General features: G+C 39.4%; 1 protein-coding gene across 1 annotated transcript in view; it reads right to left on the minus strand.

The window, feature by feature from the left end:
• The window catches only part of LOC111662964 (uncharacterized), a 102,220-nt gene that overhangs the window by 21,879 nt on the left and 54,736 nt on the right, over nt 1-25,605 (minus strand). Inside the window, exons 7-18 of the mRNA XM_023417011.2 lie at nt 23,376-23,459; nt 22,841-23,008; nt 22,570-22,653; nt 21,604-21,771; nt 19,541-19,771; nt 19,122-19,352; nt 16,447-16,548; nt 16,135-16,211; nt 15,687-15,831; nt 14,200-14,437; nt 8,670-8,754; nt 6,044-6,155 (exon numbers count right to left, since the gene is read on the minus strand). Coding sequence (XP_023272779.2) covers nt 6,044-6,155; nt 8,670-8,754; nt 14,200-14,437; nt 15,687-15,831; nt 16,135-16,211; nt 16,447-16,548; nt 19,122-19,352; nt 19,541-19,771; nt 21,604-21,771; nt 22,570-22,653; nt 22,841-23,008; nt 23,376-23,459 — 1,725 coding nt within the window. The remainder of the gene's footprint in view (nt 1-6,043; nt 6,156-8,669; nt 8,755-14,199; nt 14,438-15,686; nt 15,832-16,134; nt 16,212-16,446; nt 16,549-19,121; nt 19,353-19,540; nt 19,772-21,603; nt 21,772-22,569; nt 22,654-22,840; nt 23,009-23,375; nt 23,460-25,605) is intronic.

Consider the following 25,605-nt stretch of genomic DNA (forward strand, 5'->3'; position numbering starts at 1 on the left):
CCCCCCACACACACACACACACACACACACACACTTTATAATACAGTGAAGCAGCGTTAACCTCATTGATGTTGGGTTATCAGGATATGATGTAGCTATGTACTAAAAATAAAATCTCACAAAATAAGAAAAGAAAAAAAAAACATGCTTTTTTGGCAAAATGTTGAAATGGAAAAGAATTGTACTTTCAGGCTTCCTTTTTATGTTATTAATCATTTCACTTTAAGCTAACTAGTTTTTATTCTTTGGTTCTGAGAAAAGAGAATGATTTTGAATAAGGTGACATTACATAGCTCTTGAATCTGTGAACATGCGTGAGATGATTGAAGGTTAACCTTGAATAATTATAATAATAGCATTCTTACTTACTTTTATGAATTTGATACTGTTAACAGTGTCATTTGTGATTTGCAAAAGCTAATTTTCACTAATTTTCATTCAAGTGTCGCAAACCTTGGCCAGGGTCACAAGAACACAGGTAAGTGAACTGAAATGAACTAACAAAGTAAACACACATTTTGAGCACACAATTTGCAAACAAGAACTTAAATTCTTTGATTCATCATGCCTTATATGCCCCTGCCACAAACCTTTCACACCAACTTTTCATGGTTTTGTACTGAGTTCCTACCAGGCTTGGGCCGATATATAATAACATTGAATATTTCAATATTTCCTGCCATGGGCCTAAGCAATATTTTTCATAATATTGAAAAACAGTCTGCTCCACTGCTCAGTCCAACCCTCATTTCACTGCTTTGCTTACTGTACATTGTGCCTTTGCATGTGACAAATCAAACTTTGAAATGCTGTTTAGTGGCAGCATCAATTATCCCTGAAACATAAAATACAACGATATAATTATATATCATAAAAAAACCCACCTGAAACATAAAATACAGTAATATAATTCTGTATCCACATACAGAAACAATAAAAACCTCTTTGGTGAAGGAAGACAGTGTATTGTGGCTAAGAGGGACACAGAAAGTTATAGAGAAAACATGAGGAAGAAGAGGAAGAGGAAGAAAAAAAAAGAAAAGAAAACGTGGTTAGTTTGTCTGTTTGATTGTTCATCTCTTCTCTCAAATGAATTACAGCTCTGTAGCTTAATGAGCTGTGTTGGAGAATGATGGGACACAAGGACACACATGCACACACACATTGAACAAATACGAAGTCCATTCTATGGTTAAACAGTCAGACAATTGGTCCATGTCTCTTGATTCATCAACTAAACAAATGAGCTTCATTTATCTGTCCTCATTTCTCCAACATCAAACCTGTGCGAGTGTGTATATGTGTAAGAACTGTGATCTAGTGCGGGTCATTCTAAGCTAATTAGGCCAGGCTTCGGGCCTCAATCAGGTATAATGAGTGAGATCAATGAACAGATAAGAGCGTTCCAGAGACCAACTCTCTCTAGCATCAACAAAATGAAAATAGTACTCCATCATGTTTGAAAAGTTCACCCACACAGCCACTTATAGGTGAAGATGTACATTTGTGCATCTTACGCAAAATGATTAGATAACAGCAACGTTAGACAGCTACAGTACATTGCCATCTATCACTGCTGAAGTGGTGAAGAAAATAGGTGAAACTGAAGTAACTTTGTCCACCTACATGTCCAACCATTGTGCAGAATAAACCAGTGTCTTGGAACTGTTTGTGATTCAGTGTCTTGATCAAGGATACTTAAGGGAGGACCAGTCTTAGTCACCCCACAGTCAGTGATTAAAAGCTACTGTCTAATTGTATTTCTATAGGATGTCATCAATAGTTTGAGAGATTTTGGGCAACTAAAGAAAGTTTATGGGCAAACACACTCATAAACTTTTGCTATCTGAAAACTCTGCTGCAATTCTCATTAAATTTGTTTAAAACCTTTTACTCCATGCTAAAAGAGGCTGAGGTAAACAAACTAATGACTATGATTGTGTGTGCGTCTGTGGCAGAGAGAGAGTGAGGGAGAGTTAAAGGAAGAGAACGATGATCTGATCCTGATCAGTCACAAAAACATTCCTCATGTTTACCATTACTTGTATTTGAACTGGACTCATGCAGAGGGACAGGATCGAGTGAAGTTTTGTGTGTGTGTGTGTGTGTGTTGAGAAGCATACATGCAAGCATAAAGTTGACCAGCAGATAACATGCAAATCCTTTTCCTCATATCAAACACTTAAAAGGCCCAGAAAACACAAACAATATTCAGCATAAAACACACACTACAAACACACACATACACCCTGCATACAAAGACATACACACAGAAAAAGACAGAGCTATCTGAGGTTCAGCTACTGTGCACTGAGGCAATTTGTAATATAGATTTCCTCTATAGGCCACTGTAGTGTACCATTTACCATTTCAAACCCTTTGATTTTTTTCACCAGCGGATAATTCATCTTCTGCTAGTCAATAACAGAGATTGGGACCTAATGAAGGACTCATAGTCAGAACGGCCATCACACAGGTGTTTAAACACTGTTTGGAGGCAAATTCATTGAAAAACTCATCTGTTGTTGAGATGATGGAAGACAGCAAGTATGCAAAGGGGAAATGTGAGGGATTGTGTATAGCAAAGGATCCAGCCAGCGACTGCACACACAGACATACAGATAAGTACATATGCGCGCGCAAACACACACACACACACACACACACACACACACACACACACACACACACACACACACACACTATCCGAAACAGTTTCCTACAATTACAGACATAATAAACAACGAATAAGAGACGAATAAACAAAAAGTATGAAATTGATTGAATCATTTAAAAATAGTAACGCAAGGATTTTAAAAGCTTTAAAAATAACAAGTATCAAATGTTGTACATGAAAACTTGTATTCCTACTGTCTTCAGAATGCAATAATGAATTAAAGCTTTTCATAAATCAGCCAAAGAAATGTGAGATTGGAAGTCCTTGACTGACACTGATAAGTTTCTAAATTCATCTACAGCAGATGGTCAATCGATTAACCTGATAGGAGGTTTTGTGTGTGATTTAGTATCATGATGACTAGGTGCTTTCACATTTTGGGAAATATGACTCCTAATTTTCTTACCGAGAGTTAGATGAGAAAATCTATACCACTCTCATATTTGCCAGTTAAATATAAGGCTATGTAGCCTGAAGCCAGTTAGCTTAGCATAAAGACTGTAAGCAGGGGGAAACAAATAGCTTGGTTCTGTCAAAACCTATACTTCTCTGCTGGGAGCAGTGAATTCCTGAAGTCTCTGCCAGATGCCTGGGATCCTCATAGTGGTGAAAGAAGTTACTGGAAATTGACTTATATGGACATTTGAAATGGTTTTTGCACAGATTAAACAAACAAGATAAGAAAATGTTAATTAGTGAGCTTTAAAGGTGACGGTAGGTGCATTTTATTACTTTTGACCAGAGCCAGGTTTGTGGTCTCCCACAGCTTGCAGTTTTTATGCTAAAAAAAACTGATGCTTGCTCAAGCTTCATATTTACAGATATGAGAGTGGTATGCAAGAAAGAGAATATGCAGATTCCCCAAAATATTAAACTATGTCTTTAACAACGAGAAAACAGGATCCGGAGATTGCCTTCAAATAGTGAAGATGGTTCAAGAATCAAAAATAATTAATTGTTTCCAACAAAGGGCTGTTTACTGACTTTCAGTAAAACTCATTGAGGATATGATTACATCAAACAAGACTTGGTCAAAACCAAGTATGTGGCTGGACTGAGTACGGTCAATGTGCATTGAAGACATAGTTAAAAACTGTTGTGGAGCCACTGTAAACGACTGACATCATTGTGTCTTATTTGCATTCTACCTAGTGTCAGCTGGTTTCAGCCCTTGATCTGTTTGCTTCTCTGCTACTCTGTGTGCTCACATACACAGCATTTTATTACAGCCAAATTTCCAATAAAGCTGATCTCATTTATATATTTCTCTGTTTCTTACAGGCAATGGAACAAGTTTGAAATAGTGACCAGTCCGACTCTGTGTTGTGCAACCAGTAGCCTGGCTATTCACAGCAGAAGCGCATTTCTCTGCCGGTCTGCTCCTCTGTTCTTTTTTCTCACAGGTAGAGCTGATCTTTATAATAATATGAATTTATAATGTAGCGCTTTTTATGTTTTCCTGGAAGAGCACTTCCTCTGTAACAATGTTAAAAAGACCATCACCTTGTGTGATGATCTGCCAGAGGGGCTTCTCTCCTGCCTGTGTTTGTGTGTGTGTGTGTGTGTGTGTGTGTGTGTGTGTGCGCGCGCGTTTGATCATCTGTCTTGCTTTCTGGTAAGACACTCAGATTTGTGTACTTATTAATCAAAGGTGTCTGTTCCGGATATTTCCGGCCCACTTAACTGCTGCTAGCAACTCTATTCCATGGAAAGTAGCCAAGGTTTGTCTAAAAAGTCAAGATTTGTCACTTTGTGCTTTTTTGAAAAGTCTCTAGCGACAAATGAGCTAAGTTGGTGACACTGGAGGCTGTAAACGCCCCCCTGATAGAAAGTGTTGTGCAAAATCAATTTGAAAGTGCAACAGCCAGTGAGGAACGCCAAGACTTAGCCGGCTGACCAGTGGTGTAATCTTATGTTTTATAAGATATATGTATGTGTATGTGTATGTGTATATATATATATATATATATATATGCGCTCATTAATATTCTGACATTCATAGCACCCATAACATCAATGTAATCACCCCATTTCAGTTCAGGCAAATTGTTACTTCAAATACCAAAGAAACAGACCTTTACTTTATGTTTCATAATTCATACACTGGTAGCCGTTGCCATGTCTACTTCATGCAAGACTCTGATTTGACAGACCCCTGACTAACTGACATATCATGCAATATGTTTGATCAGAAATTGTACAACAGAAAAGATGGCCAGTCGCACAGCAAAGGCAGAGATGAAAGGATTTTCAGCAGTTCAGAAAGAGATGAACTCTCTGCGAGCTCTAGCTTGGCTACTGACTGACCAATCAACTGGCCTAAGTCAGTGTCTTACTGGCCCTGGGCAATCACTATTGTTAAACCCTGGTGTACTAATGTTAAGAGAAAAAAGGAGAGCCGTGCTATGTGAGCTGCATTATTCACAACGACAGAAGGAAAAAGAGAGTAAGGTGAGGGGGAGCGTCTGAAAGAGAAAGACATGGAGAGAGAAACACATGGGTAAGAAAGAGAGGGAAAGGCAGAAAGTCAGCAGGAGATCAGAAAGAGAGAGAAAGAAACAAAGGCGGACAGGAAGAAAGAAAAGGAGTAACTTTAAGAGGACATTGAACAAAATGCAAAATCAAGATCCAAGAGAGCACCATGGTGCATGGAAGCTTTCGACTGAATTCAAAGTTTGTCGAATCTAAATGAACATCACTTCCCCATCCTGGCTTTACCCTTAATTATCCATTCTGCCTTTGTACAGCGGCGGCTCAGCTCTGACAACCGCTCTCCCCAGAGATTCCCCCACGCTTCCAGCCAGAACATTAGGGAATATCAGGGAATATTACTCCCAGGAATTAACGCTCCAAATCACCTTGCCAGGTTTAGGTCCCGCATACACCCCTCCCTCTCTTGGACAAGATAATCCAGGCTGTAGCACCGGATATATGCCACTAATCATCAAAAAGGTAGGGTGGGTGTGAGCGGGGCAGGAGAGAGAAGAGGAAGGAAGGAGAGGAGAGGAAGACCTTGGAGGGCATTGGAGGAGAGGAGAGGAGAGGAGAGGAGAGGAGAGGAAACCTCAACTTATGTGTATTAATATTCTTGTTTATATAGTACAGTAGACCTGGCTCACAATATTTAACCATCTGACATGGGTAGGGTCAGCAACTAAAATCAATATGCTAACTGGCAGGAGTAGATAATAACATTTAAATGATATGAAGTTGTAAAACTGGTATAGCTTTCTGTGAGTACAGAGAGCGTCTCAATAGTTCAGATGACAAAAACCTCATCCTTGCAGTGCTCCGAGCTACTTTAAACAAACACTCCAAATTATTTGCCAAGGCTGTGTCACTCAGGTCTGCTGTGTATTTATTTACCTGGTCCTGTGCATCTTGTTTCACTCTCTCTGCCTTGAGTTTCTGATTGACAGCCTGTTGAAGGTTCTTCCTGAGCTCTGCCACTTCTGTCTCCAGCTTCATAGCCATTGACCTGCACGCACAAACAAAACATTAGAACTTCTTATACAATATACTAATATAAGGTTAGGATTTAATAAAACTCTGTCACTCATTAATTGTCAACCAAACATTTTAGATGCATTTTAAAATATTATTTCAATCTTAAGATGAGTTTCACATTCATTACCATAAATGTTCCTGAAAACAAAACACATATAAAGTATTTTATTCCAATATCAAATTTCTTGAAAATCCAGATTTGTAGGAGTGTTTAATGTAGATTATGTGTGAGTGTGTGAGTATGTGTGTGTATGTGTATGTATATGTGAGTGTGTGTGGCAGCCGAGCTAAGGGAATGTGAAGGGGATCAATATGAAAGGGTCTATTCCTGCCACGCAACTGTGCGTCTGTGTGTATGTGAGTCAGTTAGTGTCTGTGTACATGCGTGTGAGTGAGTTTGTGTGTGCCAGCTGCCCTGGCTACAGCAGGATCAATACGACAAATGATTACCATTTCCACAAACCTCCCTCCACAGCCGCGCTTCGGCCGCTCACTGAGCCTCAACACTCCTATCAACCCCGTTCACACTCATACACAGACCAAAACAAACCAGCCCCACTCTTGACCCACACATCAATTAACAAATATGAAAATGAGAAATTAAAAGTGTATGAATAGTACCTTTACAGGCAAACGTTTTGGGTGATCTGAATTTAGAATATTATAGATTTTACAGTTTCAAAAAAGAATGACTACACAGGGAAACACCACTAAGTCAGCATTTGATTATAGGTTTTTACTTGTATTAAATTGACACATCCAAAAATACCAACAAACTACACCAAATATACAGTTCAATATTTACCACTCTCACTCTATACATCATTTGTTATTATTACAGTTATCATTAAATGATCAGAACAATGGCCACAAGTTACAGTAGATACTACTTATTTTGTGGTTGCTACTGTGACTTATTTTTATTTTCGATTAATCTCATCACTTTGTTTATAAGTCAGAAAACAGTGAATTGCAGTTTTCCAAAACCAAAAGTAATTTTTTTCAAATTTCAGGTTTCGTCGAACCAACAGTCCAAAAACCAAAGGTACTCAGATTTACTATATTTAGAAGACAGAGGCAACCACCAGATATTCACGTCTGAGAAGCTGGGACCGCAGATTAATACTTAAAAAATTGTCCGTAATGTTTAACTTCAAATATTAAAAATTTTTGACCAATTGATAAATAGTTTCAACTCAGATGAGGTATTTCTGCGTGTGAGAGATGGATACTGACATGCAACATAGATTCCCAGCTGGACTCACTATATTTTTTTGTTTTAATAAAGAAGTCAAAGTGAAAGTATTCATCATAAAATGGTATAAGAAGGTACAACCAGCAACAACTTGACAATTTTAAACATCTTTTCAAATGACTATTAAATGATTCATAAAAATCTCCATAAATTCTACAGTATATTATCAAAAATAAATTATAGTTGACTATGTGCCTTTTTCTTAACACACATATTAAGTGAAAAGTGAAGTTAAAATTGATACTACAAGAGTGATTCAGTGGTATTAAAAGCTGAGGCAGAATCAGAACAGCCAAAACAAAAAGGAAAGACAATGCCTGATAGATTGGTCCACGGAGAGAACACATGATAGGATGAACAGAGCGAGAGAAAGAAAGAAAAGAAAGACGAGGCATCCTGTGGAGAAAGGAGGGGATTTCCCACAGCACAGATGGAAGCCATTAGTAGGGTGTTGTTGCTTAAAAACCTTTCATGTCTTTGCAGTTATTAGATAATACTGGGTTAACAGTAAACAGCATGATTCTGCAAATGGATATAATATGCAGACACAGCGATTGTTTTACCATCCAGTACCTAAAATTGGTTTAAATGTAATAAAATGCAATAATTCAGAATGTAACCTATAAAGTCTCCTTGCCGAGTTTTAAATTGTCGGTTGACAAGGAAAATGTTCCATGGCTCAACTTAACCAAGAAACTCCCTGAGACGGAGACCGTTGCAGTGAGGTCATGTCGAAGCCAAAGCCACAACCACAACTATGTGCGCACAAACAGAAACACACAAACACACTCTCCACTGGGTGATACATGCTTGCTGATGTCATCACCGCAGCTCTGGTGACACACAGGGGTCAACCAGGGGTTTCACCTCTGAACTCTGAACTCCATGACCTAGCATCTGCTTATCTACTGTGTCCCATCAATACACATTTTGATATTTCGAAAGAGCAGAAATCATCCGTCATTTTCAGTTGACATGCTGTGGTCTTAAAATCCTTAGAAATTAACATTTAATGTCTGATAAACCTCACCGTCAGTCATTTTGCTTTGTACACTCTCAGCAATGTACACATTTAGAGTTTAGGGGTGTTCTGTTCAACACATGTTCAGTTAAACAGCCTACTGTACGCCGCACATAAAAAAGCTACATGTTTTTGATTACTGAGCTTACACAGGGGACGATGGGAAATGGGATAACAGAGGAAGCTTCTTTCCCTCTCTCCCTTCTTACCTTATTTTCTCCTCTGCTAGCTTTCCCTCATTCAGACACCCCTCCATCCGCCTCGCTTCCTCTGCATGGGCTGCCAAATCCTCCACTGAGCAGGAGAGACAGAGAAAGTGTGAGATAAAGAGCAACAGTTCACTTCAGATTCTCTTGGTTAAGATCCATTAGAGAGTAGACCTAATTCAAATTGCCATGCAACAGAAAAAAATACATTTTACAAATCGAAATATAAAATTGTCTCAGATAGTTCTTCAGGCTGAGTTTATTTTGTTGTCATTGTATTTAAAGAAAGAAGTATGGAACATGAGTAAACATTTCCACAGTCCTTCACATCTTCCAGCAGACCGAGGTTAGTGGAATGATTTACAATACATGCATACACAGGGGTGATTATTGATTCTTGTCAAGTTCAGCATGAGTGGAAAAATATGAACTGCGTGTCACCTTCAAAGCAAAATGAAGAACTCCACCAAAGAAGAGGCACAAAATGCCTTTCAGAGGCAGAAAAGGAAGGAGTGAACGTATTGCACTGCTTACACTTACATGGGGCAACAGCTCTTTTGTTGAGACACAAAAGAAGTGCTCCCCGACCTCGTCAATAGATGGCACTCTTTACCTTGAGCAGGCCACTTAAGCTCATACTCTGTAGCCCTTCAATCACATTCCCTTTTCAGCTGTCTTTCCGACTACATGCAATAAAACCCCATTGTCCTACACTTAGTAGTTTAGCACATCGAGCGGATGCAAAATAAACCACTAGTCAGGCTCCTTGGTAAGGTTTGCTTTTGCAGGCCCTTTTCAGTTTGAATTTAAAATTTAGGATTTGCTTCCTTTCCCCCTTTTTTTGTTCTGTATGCTGTTTTGTGAGTCAATGTTTCTTCATAGCTCTTAAAACCTTTTCACTAAATTCAGTATTCATTGAATATAACATAAACTGTCAGCCATCGGTGGCCAAGGCTTGTGAATATTGAGAAGGTGTGTGCACTGAATATGTAGAGGTGTGTGCGCTCCTGAGTATGTGTGTGTGTGTGTGTTGAATATTTACAGGATGGACCTTGGCTTTGTGGGTGTGCATGTGTATTTGAGTGTGTGAAATAGAAATAGAGAAATGTTTAGTGTATTGCTGTAATGCTTTTAGGGCCACGCACCATGCTGTGATGGTAGTAGTGGGACAGATTGAATAGGAGGAAGCTAAAACCAACACCAGAAAGGAAGAAATACAGAGAAGAAAATCTACATTTAATAAAACCATGATTAATTCATGGTTTTGCAGCATCCAAACTGTTTAAACTGAAGCCCTAGGAAAATTGAAGCTGCAACTGGAATTGCTAAATATTCAACGATGCACAAACACTTTTATTTGTGTGTGTATGTGCATGTATGCGCCCAACCCTGGCTTTTTTATGAATCTCAAGGTGAAAGTTTGATATGACTCTCAATAATCAATAAAGCAGAGATGCGAAAACTTGAAAGAGGGAATCAAGTTTGCTTTCACGGCATTAGGTTCGAGGTGACCTCAGTGACACCTGCAGCCAGAGGAGGCCACAGAGAGAGCAGCTGCATAGACTGACTATTTATACAAACTGTCCTATGTGCACCTAAAAACACATAGGCCGAGGTATATGCACACGTACAAACACACATACTTGAAACACACACAAATATAAAAAATTCTAAAAATGTAAAAACAGACACAAAGACATAGAAAACAAAACACATACACCAGGTGTTTAGCTTGGTAGGGATTGATGACCAAATACTAACAAAATTTTCCACAGTAAACGAGGATCCACAGAGGATTCCATACTGTGAGGTTTGTGCTCTTAAGTTAAGTTAAGTTATGACATGAGTCCACAATCTAAGATCTTGGGTACCTCACTCTCTCACTTTCTTGACCCTTTTATACTGGCTTCACAACTTAAGGTATGACATTAGTCCATAATCTAACTCTCTCTCAATCTCTCCCTCTCAACACCTTCATATGAGCTTCAAAGCCCATCATACAGCATCAGCCTATAATCACAGATCTGCAGTCAGATTACCCTGCTCTCACAGCTAACCTATAACATGAGAAGGATGAAAACCCAGCTAACCCTGAATCAGTGGTTGGGGCTAGGCTGGGCCCTGCCTGGCCCTCATAAAAGCTTCATAAGGCTTCATAGGGGCTTCCTTTGGCTTTGTTGGGGGATTCGTAGCGGGCTAAGGTGCTCCCGAGAGGCGTCCCAAAGCCTCCCAAGACTCTTTCTCTCTCTTTATGAAGTTTCATGGGCTTGCAACACTGCTTTTGGGTATAAGCCACAAGGTGCAGGCACACAGCTGCACACCCTCATGAACACAAATACACCACAACAAAAAAAATTGTATGCACACAACAGTGAAAACTCACAAAGACAAAGACTTACATACACACATAGAATCTAAAACTCACACACACATACACCCCAACACACTCCCCTCTTGCTCTCTCCTCTTCGCTTTATTTACAATCCTCTGGCAGCGGTACAAGGGCCTGGGGCTATAACACACGGCACCTAATGCTCAAACTGCCAGGTAATCTCATGTCTGACATCCCCCTTTGATAGAAACTGATCAATAGACTCTTGTAAAGGAGTCATTTTCTCTGATGTTTCTACCAACCACTTCTCTCTATCTCCAGCTCTCTCCCCTTCTCTCTCTCACCCCCCCCTCTTTTATTAGCCATACATTTATAATTCATATTTCAGTGGGCTGAGTTTGCTCTGAGACAAAGGGGGGCTTCTTTGTGTAATAAAGAACAATGGTGGTGAAATGATGGGGAGAAATGCCAGTGTTTGCTGCTGGTTCCGGTGAACAACAGTTTTGGGGATCGATAGAGTGTGAAATGGGATTATAGCTAGTAATAGAGGTGAATTGGAGGAGAGAGGCCTGTGCACGTGTGCGTCCAGGGATCCAGATTGGAAAGCAGCACACACACACACACACACACACATATATACGCAAACATTTGTGCGCACACACCCATGCACACAATAATGATTTCATCATCTTTAGGCAGATGCACATCAGCAGCACAGAGGAGTGGTAATATCACATTTCAGTGTGGAAATATGGATATTGTGTTTTTGTTTATGCTGTTATTTCATTTGTTGTCACACAGTATCACATTTATTTCACATTATGGCCAACCTTACAACACATCTTATTTAACATGTAAGATAACACTATCAGTCACATTTGAATATTTTGAACATCAGCCTTTGCTTGAATTTCCCAATGTGTGTACTGTGCACACACTGGCATTCTCTTAGCACCGTATGTAGTTTATTAAGTGTTGTGTGATTTACTCTCAGGACTAAGAAACAAGATAGCTACTGAGCTGAGAATCATACAGAAAATGCATGCTGTCAAATAGTGACTAAATTTGACAAATACAGTCATATGCCAAGTTTAAGAACTTTTTTTCTCTCATTTTTAATCACCCCTTCTTTCTCATCTCTGCATCCTCTCCTGACACAGTCTGATTGAATCCAGCTGCCTTCCGACACTTCAATCTCATCCGTGTGACACTCTGGTTCCCAACTCATCCTCCTATCCTCTGTTTTTTTTCTGTTTCTTTCCTCCTTTGACATTTCCTCTATCTGGCCACTTTTAATATAATATCCATCATATCCCAACTACAGTTATATGCTCAGTTAACTGCACCATTCAGGTAACATGTTACCAGTCTCACATCACCAAACAAATAAAAATGCTTTGATAGAGACTACAAAAATTTAAATTCCAAAATAATTCACACATCAGCAGTAAAAATTATATGGGACTAGTACGATTATTGCTTTTTAAAGCTGTTGCTGCCTGCTACCATGCTGATATTTCAGTGCATTTTTATTTACTAGATGAGTAATTCTCCTTTGTAATAGTTCTAATTCTCTAGTTTTACAGGATGCCAAAAGCAGAGATAAATTACTGGATAATGATTATAAAACAATATGGCAGGCTAATAAAATATGTTAACTAAAATAAAAATATCTTAAATATATGATTGTCTGTCTGTCTGTGTGGTGATGATGAGCGTCTACCTTTCAGACATTTTTCTTTTCCACATCATTTTATAGCTCTTTGTGTAGAGAACTATTCTAAATACCTGCATTCTAACCTGTTTATTTTCACAATCCACTCCAATCTAGAGCAGATCTACTGTTATCAAGCAACAAAAAGAATCATCACCACTCATGGCAATGTTTTGAAAACACAGAAAGAACCTTGACAAGGGCTTCATGTTAATAAAAAGGCCTTTTGTTCATGACAGTAATTTCTCAAACTGACTCCTCACCCAGTCTATTCAGGCCACTGCTATATCCAGGTAAACAATGCTCCCTTTGTTATAATAATGCATCTTTATTCTTCTTAAGTCATTACAATAGGCTCTACGTCACTGGATTGTATTTGCTGAAGGTAAAAGCTGAATAATATGTGGTTTTGTGTAAAGCATAGAGTTGAGGGAATGCGTTTTGATCACAGACAAAGGCCAAGCTACACAGCGTTGTCCTTCTGTCTCTATCTTGTTAATGAGCAGTATTCACCGAGCAAGCCTGCCACTGTCTGCCACAGAGAGAGACCTCAGATTCATCTCTCTGCGGACAATAGGTGATTGTGTGTGTGTGTGTGTGTGTGTGTGTGTGTGTGTGTGTGTGTATGTGTGTTTGTACTTTGGAGAGCAAGTGTGTATGTGCTAATTAAAGCAGTGGGAGTTGGGAAAAATGGCTGTGTGTGTGTGTATGTGAGGTGTTTGCCTGGCGTGACCGTAGATGTGTACGTTAATTCTTAATGAGACATTTCTGTGCCCAGAGAGACCCAGCCATCACCATTCCTGCACTGACACACTACTACAAAGGCCACCACCGGGCATGTGCATGCATACGCACATGTATGCACACACACACACACACACACACACACACACACACACACACACACACACACACACACACACACAGATAAACCAGATCATTACCATACAGCTAAAGCAGTGCACCATTAAATCAAACCTCAATCTACAGTGTGAGTGTGTGTGTATGTGTCTGAGTTAACTTTGTGTGCAGACAGCTAGCAACCGAATCACCACATTGCTGTACCACTGCTGGCTAATTTGCGCTAACTGATTGAGCTAACAGCAGTGTGGCTGGTTCTCTAACGAAAGGCAGGACACACTGTACAGCTCCCCTAGAATGTGATCGGTGTTTGAAGAGCAGGCCAACTAGTGGATCACAGTGAACTCAGATAAAATCTCACTTCTTTATATAAAAAAATGCTGATGTTGACTTTATGCATGTACATGACTTGTTTGACTGTGCAGGTGCCAAAGCTGCACGAGCCATCAGTCAAAATCCAGTTAATTTAATAATAAATGATTTATCAGTTCAATAAAAAAGTGTATATGTATATACACTGTTTGTGTATGTATATGTGGGCTGACTTAAAAGTTGTGTGTTGATGGATAAATGGACAGATGGATGGATAAAATGAGTAACTGATAGATTTATTGACTGATTGTTACCTGTCACTTGATGTTTGCTCCGTAACTCCTCCAGCTCTTGGCTCAGCTGCCTGATGTAAGTGCTCAGGCTCTGTTTCTCTCTGATGGCACCCCTCATCTTTTCCTCCTCCCTCTGTAACTCCTCCTGAAGCCTCTGCACCTCTCCTCTCTGTACATCCACCTCCCTGCTCCTTCCTGTAGCCTCCCGCCGGGCCTCCTTCAGCTCCTCCTCTGACTGCCTGAGAAGCGCCACATGTACCTGTAGCATAAGTAAAGGCCAAAGACGAACAGTGAATGAGTGCATTCATGTGCATGCATGTGTGGTACTTGTTGATCTGTTATATTGTTGGACTATCTAGGAAGCACTTCACACTTGGCATCAAAAGGAGCCCTAAATGTGTCTTGAGTGACTACTTATCATTTGATTTTGCTGCCCCACTTGCATTTGCTTTTATCCATGCGAAACCTTGAATGACACTTTTTTATGCTCACAAACTGTACACCATGTAGACACATGTTCCTGACAACTTGTGAATGTGGCATGAACAGTTGTATTTGCTGTGGCCTTAATGTGTACATATTAACAGAACAAATTAATTATTAAATTATATATATTTTATATTCATTTTCATTCAGAATCTTTCACTGTCAATAGCTCTGAATTCTGCCAGAATATGTATGACAAAGCATCAATGTAAAGCATTAAATTCTTGTAAAATCATGTATATATGCATAATAAAGATTAATAATGTGTGTATGTATAATGCATGTGAAAAATGTAGATGTAGCCTTCAATACATGTGTCCTTACATGACACATACTCATTATGTGATATTCCACAGGGAAGCAGACTGAAAGAATGGCTGAGACCTGACAACAAGAGGAGAATCTACTACAGTTTTCCTAATGTATTTGTTTCTGTGCCTGTGAGAAAAAAAACGTGTGTGCATGCGTATGATCTTGGTAAGCATGACATGTGTATCACTTGCATGTGCCAGAAGACCAACAAATGAATGTGTAAAATCAAATGTTCGCACTTCCTCCTACGCACCTACATCTATGCGCACGCACGCGCACACACACACACAGACGCGCGAATGATGTGTCTTTCACTGCCAGCAATGTTGGCACACTGCCAGGTTACAGTCACCACTTTGAGTAATTTGAATATTTAGTGTCCCATTGAGCTCTTAATTGGAGTCAATTTCACCAGCCTTGGCACCGTTTGGTGCTTTAATTAATGGTGAGGCAATTTGTTTCTGCCAGGCAATCACAGGAAAATCAAGAGTGGTGGGTGTGTGGTGCCGGCGAAGGTGTGTTGAGCACTCCTCTTTAGAAAACTTGAACTGAATCTCCAGCTCATGTTTTTAGCCCAAGATGCATGCATAGGCAACATTTAAGGACAATGGATGAGGCCTCTGAATTCAAAAGCAAAGGGGGAAAGGTCAAACTGACATGGCTCTCTCTAAATTAAAGGACAGGTAAGGAGATACGCATTACTTTAATACCTTTTGGGTGTCTGCCAGCTCAAGCTCTAAATGTGTTACTTTGTTTTTCAGCTGTGTCACTTCCTGTTCCAGCTGGCTGCGATTGCTCAGGTGTGTATGGTGGGATACAGCAAGACTTTGCTTCAAGTTTGCTTTTTCCTGGGTTCTGTAGGGAGAACAGCAAAGAGTGACTAGTACGTCTGAACTGCTGTGGAATTCATAGTACCAATAAACAAAATGAGAGAAAAAAATCAGACAATAGATTAGCCAAATCAAAAGAGACACTTGAACAGATTATGATACATTTTCCATGGAACATGTATGCTAGTATGTGTCATTTCGTAGGCAGACTGTAAAGAGAATGAAAGAGTGGCGGGTGGATGCAGAAGGGAAGGGCATGAGAGGAGAGACAAGGACAGGAACCAAGATCAGCAGAGGAGAATGAGAGTTTTATAGACTCCGTTATTACTGTCTCTCCAGGTCTGACTTCATCTGAAGAATAGCCTTCTCAAACTCTGCAATGCGCTCATCCTGCTCAGCACGGCACTGAAACACACACACGCAGATACAAAACACCCAGAAACATATCTAACTGAATTCAGTTATATCTGTGCTATTTTTGAATTAAACTAGAATGTAACAAAATTTCATCTCTCTCTTATCTCTGAATATAACTGTAAATATACTGTATATTCTAATGGTTTAGTGTGATGAAATTATGCACAAGGTGTAATCTGTAATGTATAATCTTAATGTGTAGGAACTACAAATATGGCCTTACCTTCTGTAGCTGCTGTCTGTCTCTTAACAGGCTAAGGTACTCCTCATCAGAATGAGAATGACTCTGTTGATAAAGCCGTAGGTCACATTCCAACATCAGTTCCTATGAGTACAGAGAGCAAGTGAAACAGGTAAAACGAAAGAAGAAAAACTGTTAATATTTCAAAAAACATGTTCAAAAATTCTTGTTTTTTGGTAGGCTGATTTTAGTCAATCACACACTGACTGAAACCAAAATGACTCTTAACAAACCAAAGTCACAAATGAGTGGATTTGTAATGAATGGCATTTCAACAGATTATATGCAGTTTGGTTTACTAATAAATAACAAATGACACTGATGTGCCATTAAGGAAACACATCATTATGTATGACACTCATTTGTGTATTGATTTGTTGCATCACAGAGCAGAGAGACACATGGCCTTGGTGTTCCAGACCCCAACAAAACAAGCTCAACACTAATAATACCTAATAATAAAAAAGAATCTTAGCAATATCTCCATGCAAAAAACTGAGAACATTGCCTATGTTCATTATGCAATAAATTGCTTAATGTATTACTACCCTCAGTCCTAGTCTATTAGCTGCTGCCCTTTATATAGGTAAATTTAAGCAACTAATTCTAAAGTAGACATCTTTGTATGAAAGGAAGAAAATTTTGCTTGTCTTCCAGAATTCATTTGAACATTATAGTGAAATATTCCAGTCAGAATACAAATGGACGAGAACAGAGATACCATTAAGATACAATACTTAAGCTACTGTAGAAAATTCAGCTTATTTTTCCATTTGTGCTCAACATGAAAAGCTATAACACTAATTTTTATGTTATTTATTTTTCATTTTTTTTTAAATGTATTGTACTTTTTCTTCGATTTATATCTTCTTGTAAACAGGGAATTAAGGCATTAGTGACTTTAGGGTTAGTTGAGCCCAGCACTGGCATGAGGTAGAGAATTAGCAGGACGTGAAGCTCCATAAGAGCTCCTAACCTCTTGATAGGCGCCTCACAATCAAAGTCATTAGCCAGTGTAATAAAGGGCCTGAGATACAGCCATTCTTCAACAGCCTAACTCTTTTATAACCAACAGATTAAAGTTGATTGGATTAAAATGACATTCTGCCCGTCTGACCTTGGTGGCAGCAGTTAAGTTCATCCAAATTAAATTTCTCCGTAATAAAGATGATTCATTTGTTGCCTGACGTAGTAAATATAAAACAGAAAGAAAAGGGAGAAAGATTAAGTGACACACACAACTGCACACATGCACAAAAGCACACTTGTACATACACTTATGCATGTGCACAATGACACATGCACACACAAAGGGATGGATGCACCCATGGATGCACTCACACAACATTAATGGAGCAGGCAAGCACCTGGGTGCACCTCTGCCCAGAGGGATAAATGACAACCACTTCACTGTATGTATGTTTGCATCTCAATTTATGTAATGTTTCCCTTATAGGGCTTTTAATTTGAAACAACAGATACAAAGGAGACACATGGCAACACCTGGTCGATGCAAGAGGGTGAGAGAAAGTAAGCAGAGTACAGGAAGAAAGAGAAGGGTAGATTTCTCTAGCTAACATTAAGTTAGATTGATTTTTATTACAAACTGATATACACTCTGACTGCGCTACACCCAGGTACAACAAAAACCTTCATAGTTGGACTGGCCATTGGGCATACCAGGACAAATCTGGGCCGGTGGACTGTCAAAAACATACATAAAGTTTTCACTGCCCCCGCTGTGTAAGTCTCTCTACCGACTCTCTCAGTGTGTCTGTCATTCTGGGTACACATAAGAGTATGCAGCGTGAGTGCACCAGGACTGGGCTCACTTCACAGACTCAGGTGTGGTGTTGCACCACTTTTTTCAGCAAGTGAGGGAACAGAATATTCAAAGCTGGCATGAACTTCATCTACATTTTTTTCGTGATTGAAAATCCAATCATCACTACAGCATATATCATGCAAGAAAACCAATAAAACAAATGAAATGGTCAAAGTTGTTATATTGACATTTAAGTTGTATTGATTGATTCACAACTCATGCATTGAGTAACACGCAAGAAAACATTCCACCCTAAAAGTAGCTGCCGGTAGCCTTTGAGCAGCACAGTGAATTGAATTATTTTTTCTACCTAGCTATTGTTAATTAATAAACATGAAAAGGCAGCAAAACATCCTTTCATCCATTAATCACTGTTCTGATAGTTTCTTTATTTGTGATGCATCTGCAAAGAAATATTACAAGGCCAGCCTACTAAACTTGGACAGCTTGAGCTGCATCCACAATACCTGATGAAGATGAAAACTTGCTACTACATTTCCACAGATGAGCTTGACCTCCTGCAGTTTTTCCTCAGAATTGATGTTTTGGATGTGACTTCATTTGCTTGGCACAGGTTAGTGAATGAAATCATTCAAAAAACAAATTACTTGTGTTCAGCACTTATGCTGCAAAATTTTAATTAATTAGAACCTACTACATCAATGGTCTTGTCCATGGTTACTGCCAAATATTCTAAACATCATAAAACCGTTCATAACGTCAGTTGTGTAACATTTGGTCCTGTGGTCAGTTATAGTTGACTTATGTATGTAAACTTGCCACCGTAGGAACAGTGGTTATGTTATGCTAACGTGTACATGTGTGTCCTGACCTGTTGCTTAAGTGTGTCCACATGCTCCTGCAGGGATCCTGTCAGGCTTTTGAAGTGGTCCAGTTTTCGCTCACTCTTCCTGAGTAGGTTCTGATTGGCCTGGAGCTCATCTGCCAACTGATCAAGAGCCTCCTGCAAGCTCTCCCATTGGCCAACCTTTTCCTGGTACCGCTGCTCCAGCTCTGCTTGCTCTCTCTTCACTGAATGAGTTGCTAACTGAGACTCTCCCAGCTGCCAGTTTATCACAGTGAAGAAGGCAAAGAAAGACGATTGTGGCTTCACTTAGTACTTAAGACACATTAAACACAGTAAACTTGTAGAATAAGTGTTGAGCTAATGGAATTCATTAAGCATGCAAGAATGCAATTTTAAGATACGACTATAAACTTCAATACACAAGTATTGTTAGCACCATCTACCTGTTGCTGTGAATATTGTAGTTCCTCTTCTAAAAGTTCCACCTGACCTTGCACCCTATGCACCTTCTCTATTGCTGCAGTGTACTTCTGTTTTAAAATTGCAACTGTTTCTCTCTGCTCCTGGGCTTGCAAATTGGCATCTTTTAGCAGCTCATTGGCTCCTTTCAGCTGCTGATGAAGAAGTTCCATCTCATCCTCTTGTTTCTTTAGCTTCCCCTCAAATGTCTCAATCTGAAAGCAAACACAAATGTAGAATGTATGTTGACAAGAATAAACCCTTTCTCTTTATTTAACAGCTGTTTATTTATTTATTTAACAGCCTAAAAGTTAAGTAGAAAGACCAAAAGACTGTTACATTTTAAAGGAGAGTAGCGATTTGACTTTGATGCCCTTGAGAAAGTTTACTGAACAGCTGAAAATTGTGAGAGTGTGGAGTGATTGAATGTGTTGAAAATAATGGATGATTAAATCAGTAGGAAGCATCAATGCATGTACAAAAGAATAAGAATAAATAAGCCTATCGAAAAATGTTGCAATGATTACAGCAAGAACCACCATCATCATTATCATAATGCTACAAAATCAGTGAAACAGAATACTTGATGCTTCATCATGACTAAATGTGCCTGAAAAAATAGAAAAATAGATATATGATAGTTTTCCTAACATGGCGCAATATACTGCGCTGCTCTACAGTAACCTCTGTCATAATGAAAGGGGAACCCAGGAAGTGAAACCAAGCTTAATCCAGGTGTTACACTAGGAATCCTACCGTATCTCACCTTTCAAGGGGAGAGGTTGAGAAAGTTAAACCCGCTCCAACACTCAGCTTGAGTTCATCCACGTTAATCCCGCTGTAATCTGGATCTGAACATGTGGGTTTACAACTAATGACAGCCAACTAGTTAGATTTCAGTGGTTCACTGCGGCTTGGTTTAACCAGGGATTAAATTGGCCCATCTAGGACTAATGCTCGGTAGAAGGGAGCATGACTGAGTAGAAAACTTGCTCATGCAAAGGAAGAAAGAGACACAAACCAGAAGAGAGGAGAGGAGAGGAGAGAAGGATGTAATATAAATTCAGGTGTCATATGCCAATTACACCTATTATAGCACTCTATGTTACTTTTTCCCTCTCTGTCTTTCCCTTTAACAGTCCAAACACTGATAGTGGAGTTAGCATTTTTTTTCTGTCACAGGATGAAAGGCCTCATAACAAGGCTAAATAGGAACACTATGGCTTTTTTGTTTCCATAATCAGGAACTTGTGCTTTGGGGAAACAAATAGCCCTCATTAAACATGATGGAAAACACATAGTTTTGACCCGCATGACCTGATGAACCTCATTTGGCCTGGCTTCTGAGCATTCATGGTTGTCACATGAATACCCAAGTCGACCCTCAGTTGATAATAACTTTATTCTCCACTTATTTTTTTTTTTAATCTCTTGGTCTGTTTCCCTCTCTCCATTCATATGTGGGTCCAATTGGATGTGAGAGGTTGACAAACAAAGGGGTCATCTTGTCTTGTTTAGTAAGTCAGATGATGTAGATGGGGATATATGTAAGTTGACTGCCAAATAAAGCTTGTCTGCTGTAAACGGGTCACTTTGTCTTTCCTGGCAGAAGACTCTGACTATTTGATTGTCTACTGTGATTTAGATCACTCGGACTCAGAGGCATAAGTGCGTCTGATTTTTCTTTCTATGTTGTTCACTGGATTAACACAGTAGATTGTTTTGCTGCAGGATTGTGGCTCAACTGATTGACAACTGAATGCACAAAAGACTTGCTTCCTCTGTGGCTATGTGCTGCTGATTTAAACTGTCCTTGAGCTTTGTGACCTCCGACTCTCAATCCTTCAGCCTGCTCTGCATTTGGCCGAGCTCAGATTTGTTCTGCTTCAATTGGCTGTGAAGCCGGGATGCTCCTCTGGCTCCAGCATTCTGCATCAATCTTGTGAGCTTGTTCCACAGCTTTCAGGTCAGAGTTCAACTGATCTATAGATTTCACCTGAAGGGGGAGGTGGAGATGAGCAAAGGTGAAGAGGAGAGAATTCCTTACCTGTTGCTGACTAATATGGAGCTGATTGTGTAGCTGCTGCTGTTCTTTCTCCTTCTGATCTTTATGGTGCTCTGTATCTCTACATTTTTTGCTTAACTGACAGGCCTCTTCCTGGTGTCCTCTGACTTTGTGGTTCAGGCTTCTTACCTCACCCTCCAGTGCAGCGACCTAAACAAGAAGAAAGGGAAAGGGAAAAGGAAAGGGAGGAAAACTGAAAAGGATGGAAATGGAACAACTTTATGTAGGCACACAAAGCACACACAGACAGAAAAGACGGCGAGGGGGCGGCAGTTGCCTAAAAGTGAGCAAATAAGGCTTGAGTCAGAGAGTTTCCCAGTTTAGTCTCAGGACCAGCTGGGAAAATGTGGGCACAGCAGACATGAATGAGTAACGATTCCCCTTTCCTTAGCTCAAACTTTCGAGGAGCCTTTGAGCAAGCTGCTACACCTCCCACTGTTCTAATGGAGCTGCTCAGTAGCCAACAGTAGAAGACTGTAGCTGGTTTGGGCACTTCCCTCGAGTGGATGTGTGCAACTCTGTGGGTGTAAAGCTGGGCATTGTTGGCAAAAAAAACACAAGGGCACTCACTCAACCTAGCCTCAGCATATGAAAAAAGAAAGAAGAAAAAAAATAGTGAGACAGGTTTAAGACCCTTGTAGTACTACCTACAATGGAATTTAAGCCCTGAGACAAAACCCAAAAAACAGAAACAAATCCAGATAACCCAACACAGCATGCAACATAGCTGGAAGGTGCTAAATTGGTCATATTAAAAGGGATATGATTCTTTATCATTTGTAATTTGTTCAGCAAAATCTATTAAAGTTGCAACAATATGAAAATATGATGGAATTACACAGATAATCAAAAATAAACTCAGAAAGGACATAAAAGATATAAATTACAGGAAAAGTGCAAATCAACACACATTACAGACAAAAACAAGCAAATAGGTGAATTTCTCACCTGCTCCTGTGTCCCTTGATACTTTTGTTCAGCTGTCTTCATTTCATTTCTTAACTGCAGAATTAACTGATCTCTGCTTCTGACCTAAACACACAGATAATACACTTAAAACTACATTCCAATAAAATGCAAATGTTCAAATTTTAGCCCATTATGTTCCTTTAGTTAAAGACTCAGTTAACATTATTAGATTTTGCAGCATATCTTTGACCTAAACATGCACACACACAGATGCATGAACACATGCAGACAGACACAGAGAAGGATGGACCTCCAGGTGCGAGTTGTAGAGTTTTTCATAGCTCAGAGCCAAGTCAGCCTCCAGTCTCTCTTTGGTCAGGGTTAGATGGACACACTTTTTGCTCTGGTCCTCCATCTTGGCTCTCAGTTCATCCCTCTCCTGGTAAAGTGTCTCTAAATCCTTTTCTCTTTGGAGCAACTAGGAAACATGCAGTGAAATTGAGTGCTACAATTTAACCATAAACCAGAACACCCACTGTATGACAACATAACAAAATGTCTTTAAATAACACCCTCAGATGTAAAAGTAATAAAATAATAGTAATTTCTCAGATCACTCAACATTATGTAATGCGCAGTAAACAAAATGTGTAATTACACTGATTCTGTTTTTGATTCATTTATCAAATAAACATAAATATCAAAAAATATAATATAACTATATTTATTTGATAATGGAATGAACAATCAAATTTTATGACTGCCTTTTAAGACTATTAGCATTAATAGGAATCATGAGCATTAAAAAATATCTGGTTGGTGAATAATGAAGCTCTTGTTTTTACCTCTTTCTGACAATCAGAGTGCTGCTTCTTACTCTCTGTGAGCTCTTTCAGCAGCACACATATCTTCATCTCCCTCTTCTGCATCTGGAAGATGAACATGATTTACGGACACTGCAAAACACAGATGTTTGTTTTGATGTTATTTTTTACAAAGTAACATTATGATAAGTCATATCTCCTTTCCTCACTGGCAACACAAACTGTATCTAAGGAAACAGGAATACTTAGGTCACTGTTTACAAAACTAGTAATACAATTTTCTAGTCTTGTTATAATATGTGTTATATTAATAGGTATTGGTGGTGGTAGGTGGATGACGCTACATGCAGAGAAATGGTTGTTAATACATCTCTTGAGTATACAGTATGCCTGACAATTGCTTGTGTTTGTCCGTTTCCTTGGTGACCCTCCCTAATTACCAACTTCAGTTCTATGCCAAATGTGTGTGTGCACGTCTGCACTTGCTTTCAAGTGAGTGTGATTTTTGGAAAATGTTTTTAAATGTTTTTTTTTTTTTTTCTTCTATCTTTGTTCACTGAGTCTAAATTTTGTCAAGGTTTTTCTTTTCTTGAGGTCAGTCAAGATGGCCAAGTATCTGCTGTTATGTGCTGTGCATTTTGAGCCGAATAGATTTCCAATGTGTTTTGGGATATTTTCGTCACTGCTTATGTCTGACTAAATTTTTTAAGATGTTTAGCCTTTCCTTTAAGCTTTTAGAGTTTGAAATGAGAAACAGATCAACTTTGAAAAATAAGAATTTTATTTATGTCTGGGAGTTGGGGACCCAGACTCACACTTTTGGATCCCACTTTAGGTCAGTTAATTTACTGTATATAGATACTGAATAACAGCCTTGTCTTACTCCACAACATAAAAATAAGAATGAAAAAATTTGACTTTTCAGTGTAATTTGCACTGCATACGTATTACTGTACACATCTGATGCTGACATAGTTTCCACTTTTGATTTATACACACAACAGTCCTTCATGGTGAAATGAGTCAAATACTCGCTCTCTCTTTCTCTATCCCTCTCTACCTCCTGTCCGTCCTGCATGATCCAGGGATTGTTTTGACCAGAGTTGAGGGCTCGTTTGTAACTGTCCAGGGGGATTGATGGAGTTAACTTGGCTCTTTGACCTCTCACCTTTTCCTGTCAGCGGCCAAGCTTGCAGGCACACTAAACCTGAGCTACGGCAAGGGGAGAGAGAAATAAAAAAACCGCGTACGCACTGCAATGCACATAGCAGCTAAATCACAAATGAGCATTCATGTAAACACACAAAGTCATACAGATATCAGGTACGCTGGACAGGAAAAATACAGGTTTGTTGTATTTTCCCTTCCATAGACATCAGATAAAATAGTGCAAAAGTACAGTGGGGTCCAAAACTCTCAGAGACCTCAGATTTGTATTTGCGCACACAAAAAAATGACCAAAGCATTTATGCTTGTTACAAAAACTTACCAACAGAAAATACAACACTCACTTCCTGCCAATTTTAAAACTTAGCTTGATTTATCTTTGAGTGTGTGTGTGCATGCGCATGTGTGTAAATTCCCAATGTGAGCGTGTGATAGGCAGAATGGATGCTGATAAACACCGGAGGATGTCGTGTCAAAACAGACAACTTGTCAAAACGACACGCTAACTAGGTCAATCACAAAGTTTAAGACGAAACTTTGGAGTGGAGCTTTGGTTTATGCATATCTCTACGTGGATACGTCTATGTGTGTGTGATAAGCTCCTGAACGAATCTGCAGGAGGGGACCTCCAATATCGAAGGTATTTTTAAATCAATGAGCTCTTAAGTGTATCTCAGTCTTATGTGTTCACACATACGCACACACACAACACTCACTGCAGATAGAATCCCTACTGACAGGCAATGACAAGATAAAGAGAGGGAGAAAAGGGGGGGGGCGACAGGAGGGGGAGAAATAATATTTGAACAGTTGGGGGTGGGGGTGGTGATGGGGGTGGGGATGAAAGGGAGAAGTGGCAAGGCAAGAAAAGAAATGAGCAATAAGCGAGATCAAGAGAGAAAGCAGTAGAGAGAAAATCAGTAAGCTATTCCGATAGTTGTAAAGCATTGTGAGCAGGACCAATGTTTGTCCAAGTCCAACCTTGAAGGCTTGAACAACTTTTCACAATTCTGCTTCCACTCTACCGCTCTCTGTCTCCTTTTATTCTTGTTTGCTTTCTCACTCCACCCAGTCCCTCTTGTCC

This window comes from Seriola lalandi, unplaced genomic scaffold (assembly GCF_002814215.2).
Source record: "Seriola lalandi dorsalis isolate HSWRI2012SDOR001 ecotype SW California unplaced genomic scaffold, Sedor1 jcf7180002054570, whole genome shotgun sequence".
Lineage (NCBI taxonomy): Eukaryota > Metazoa > Chordata > Actinopteri > Carangiformes > Carangidae > Seriola > Seriola lalandi.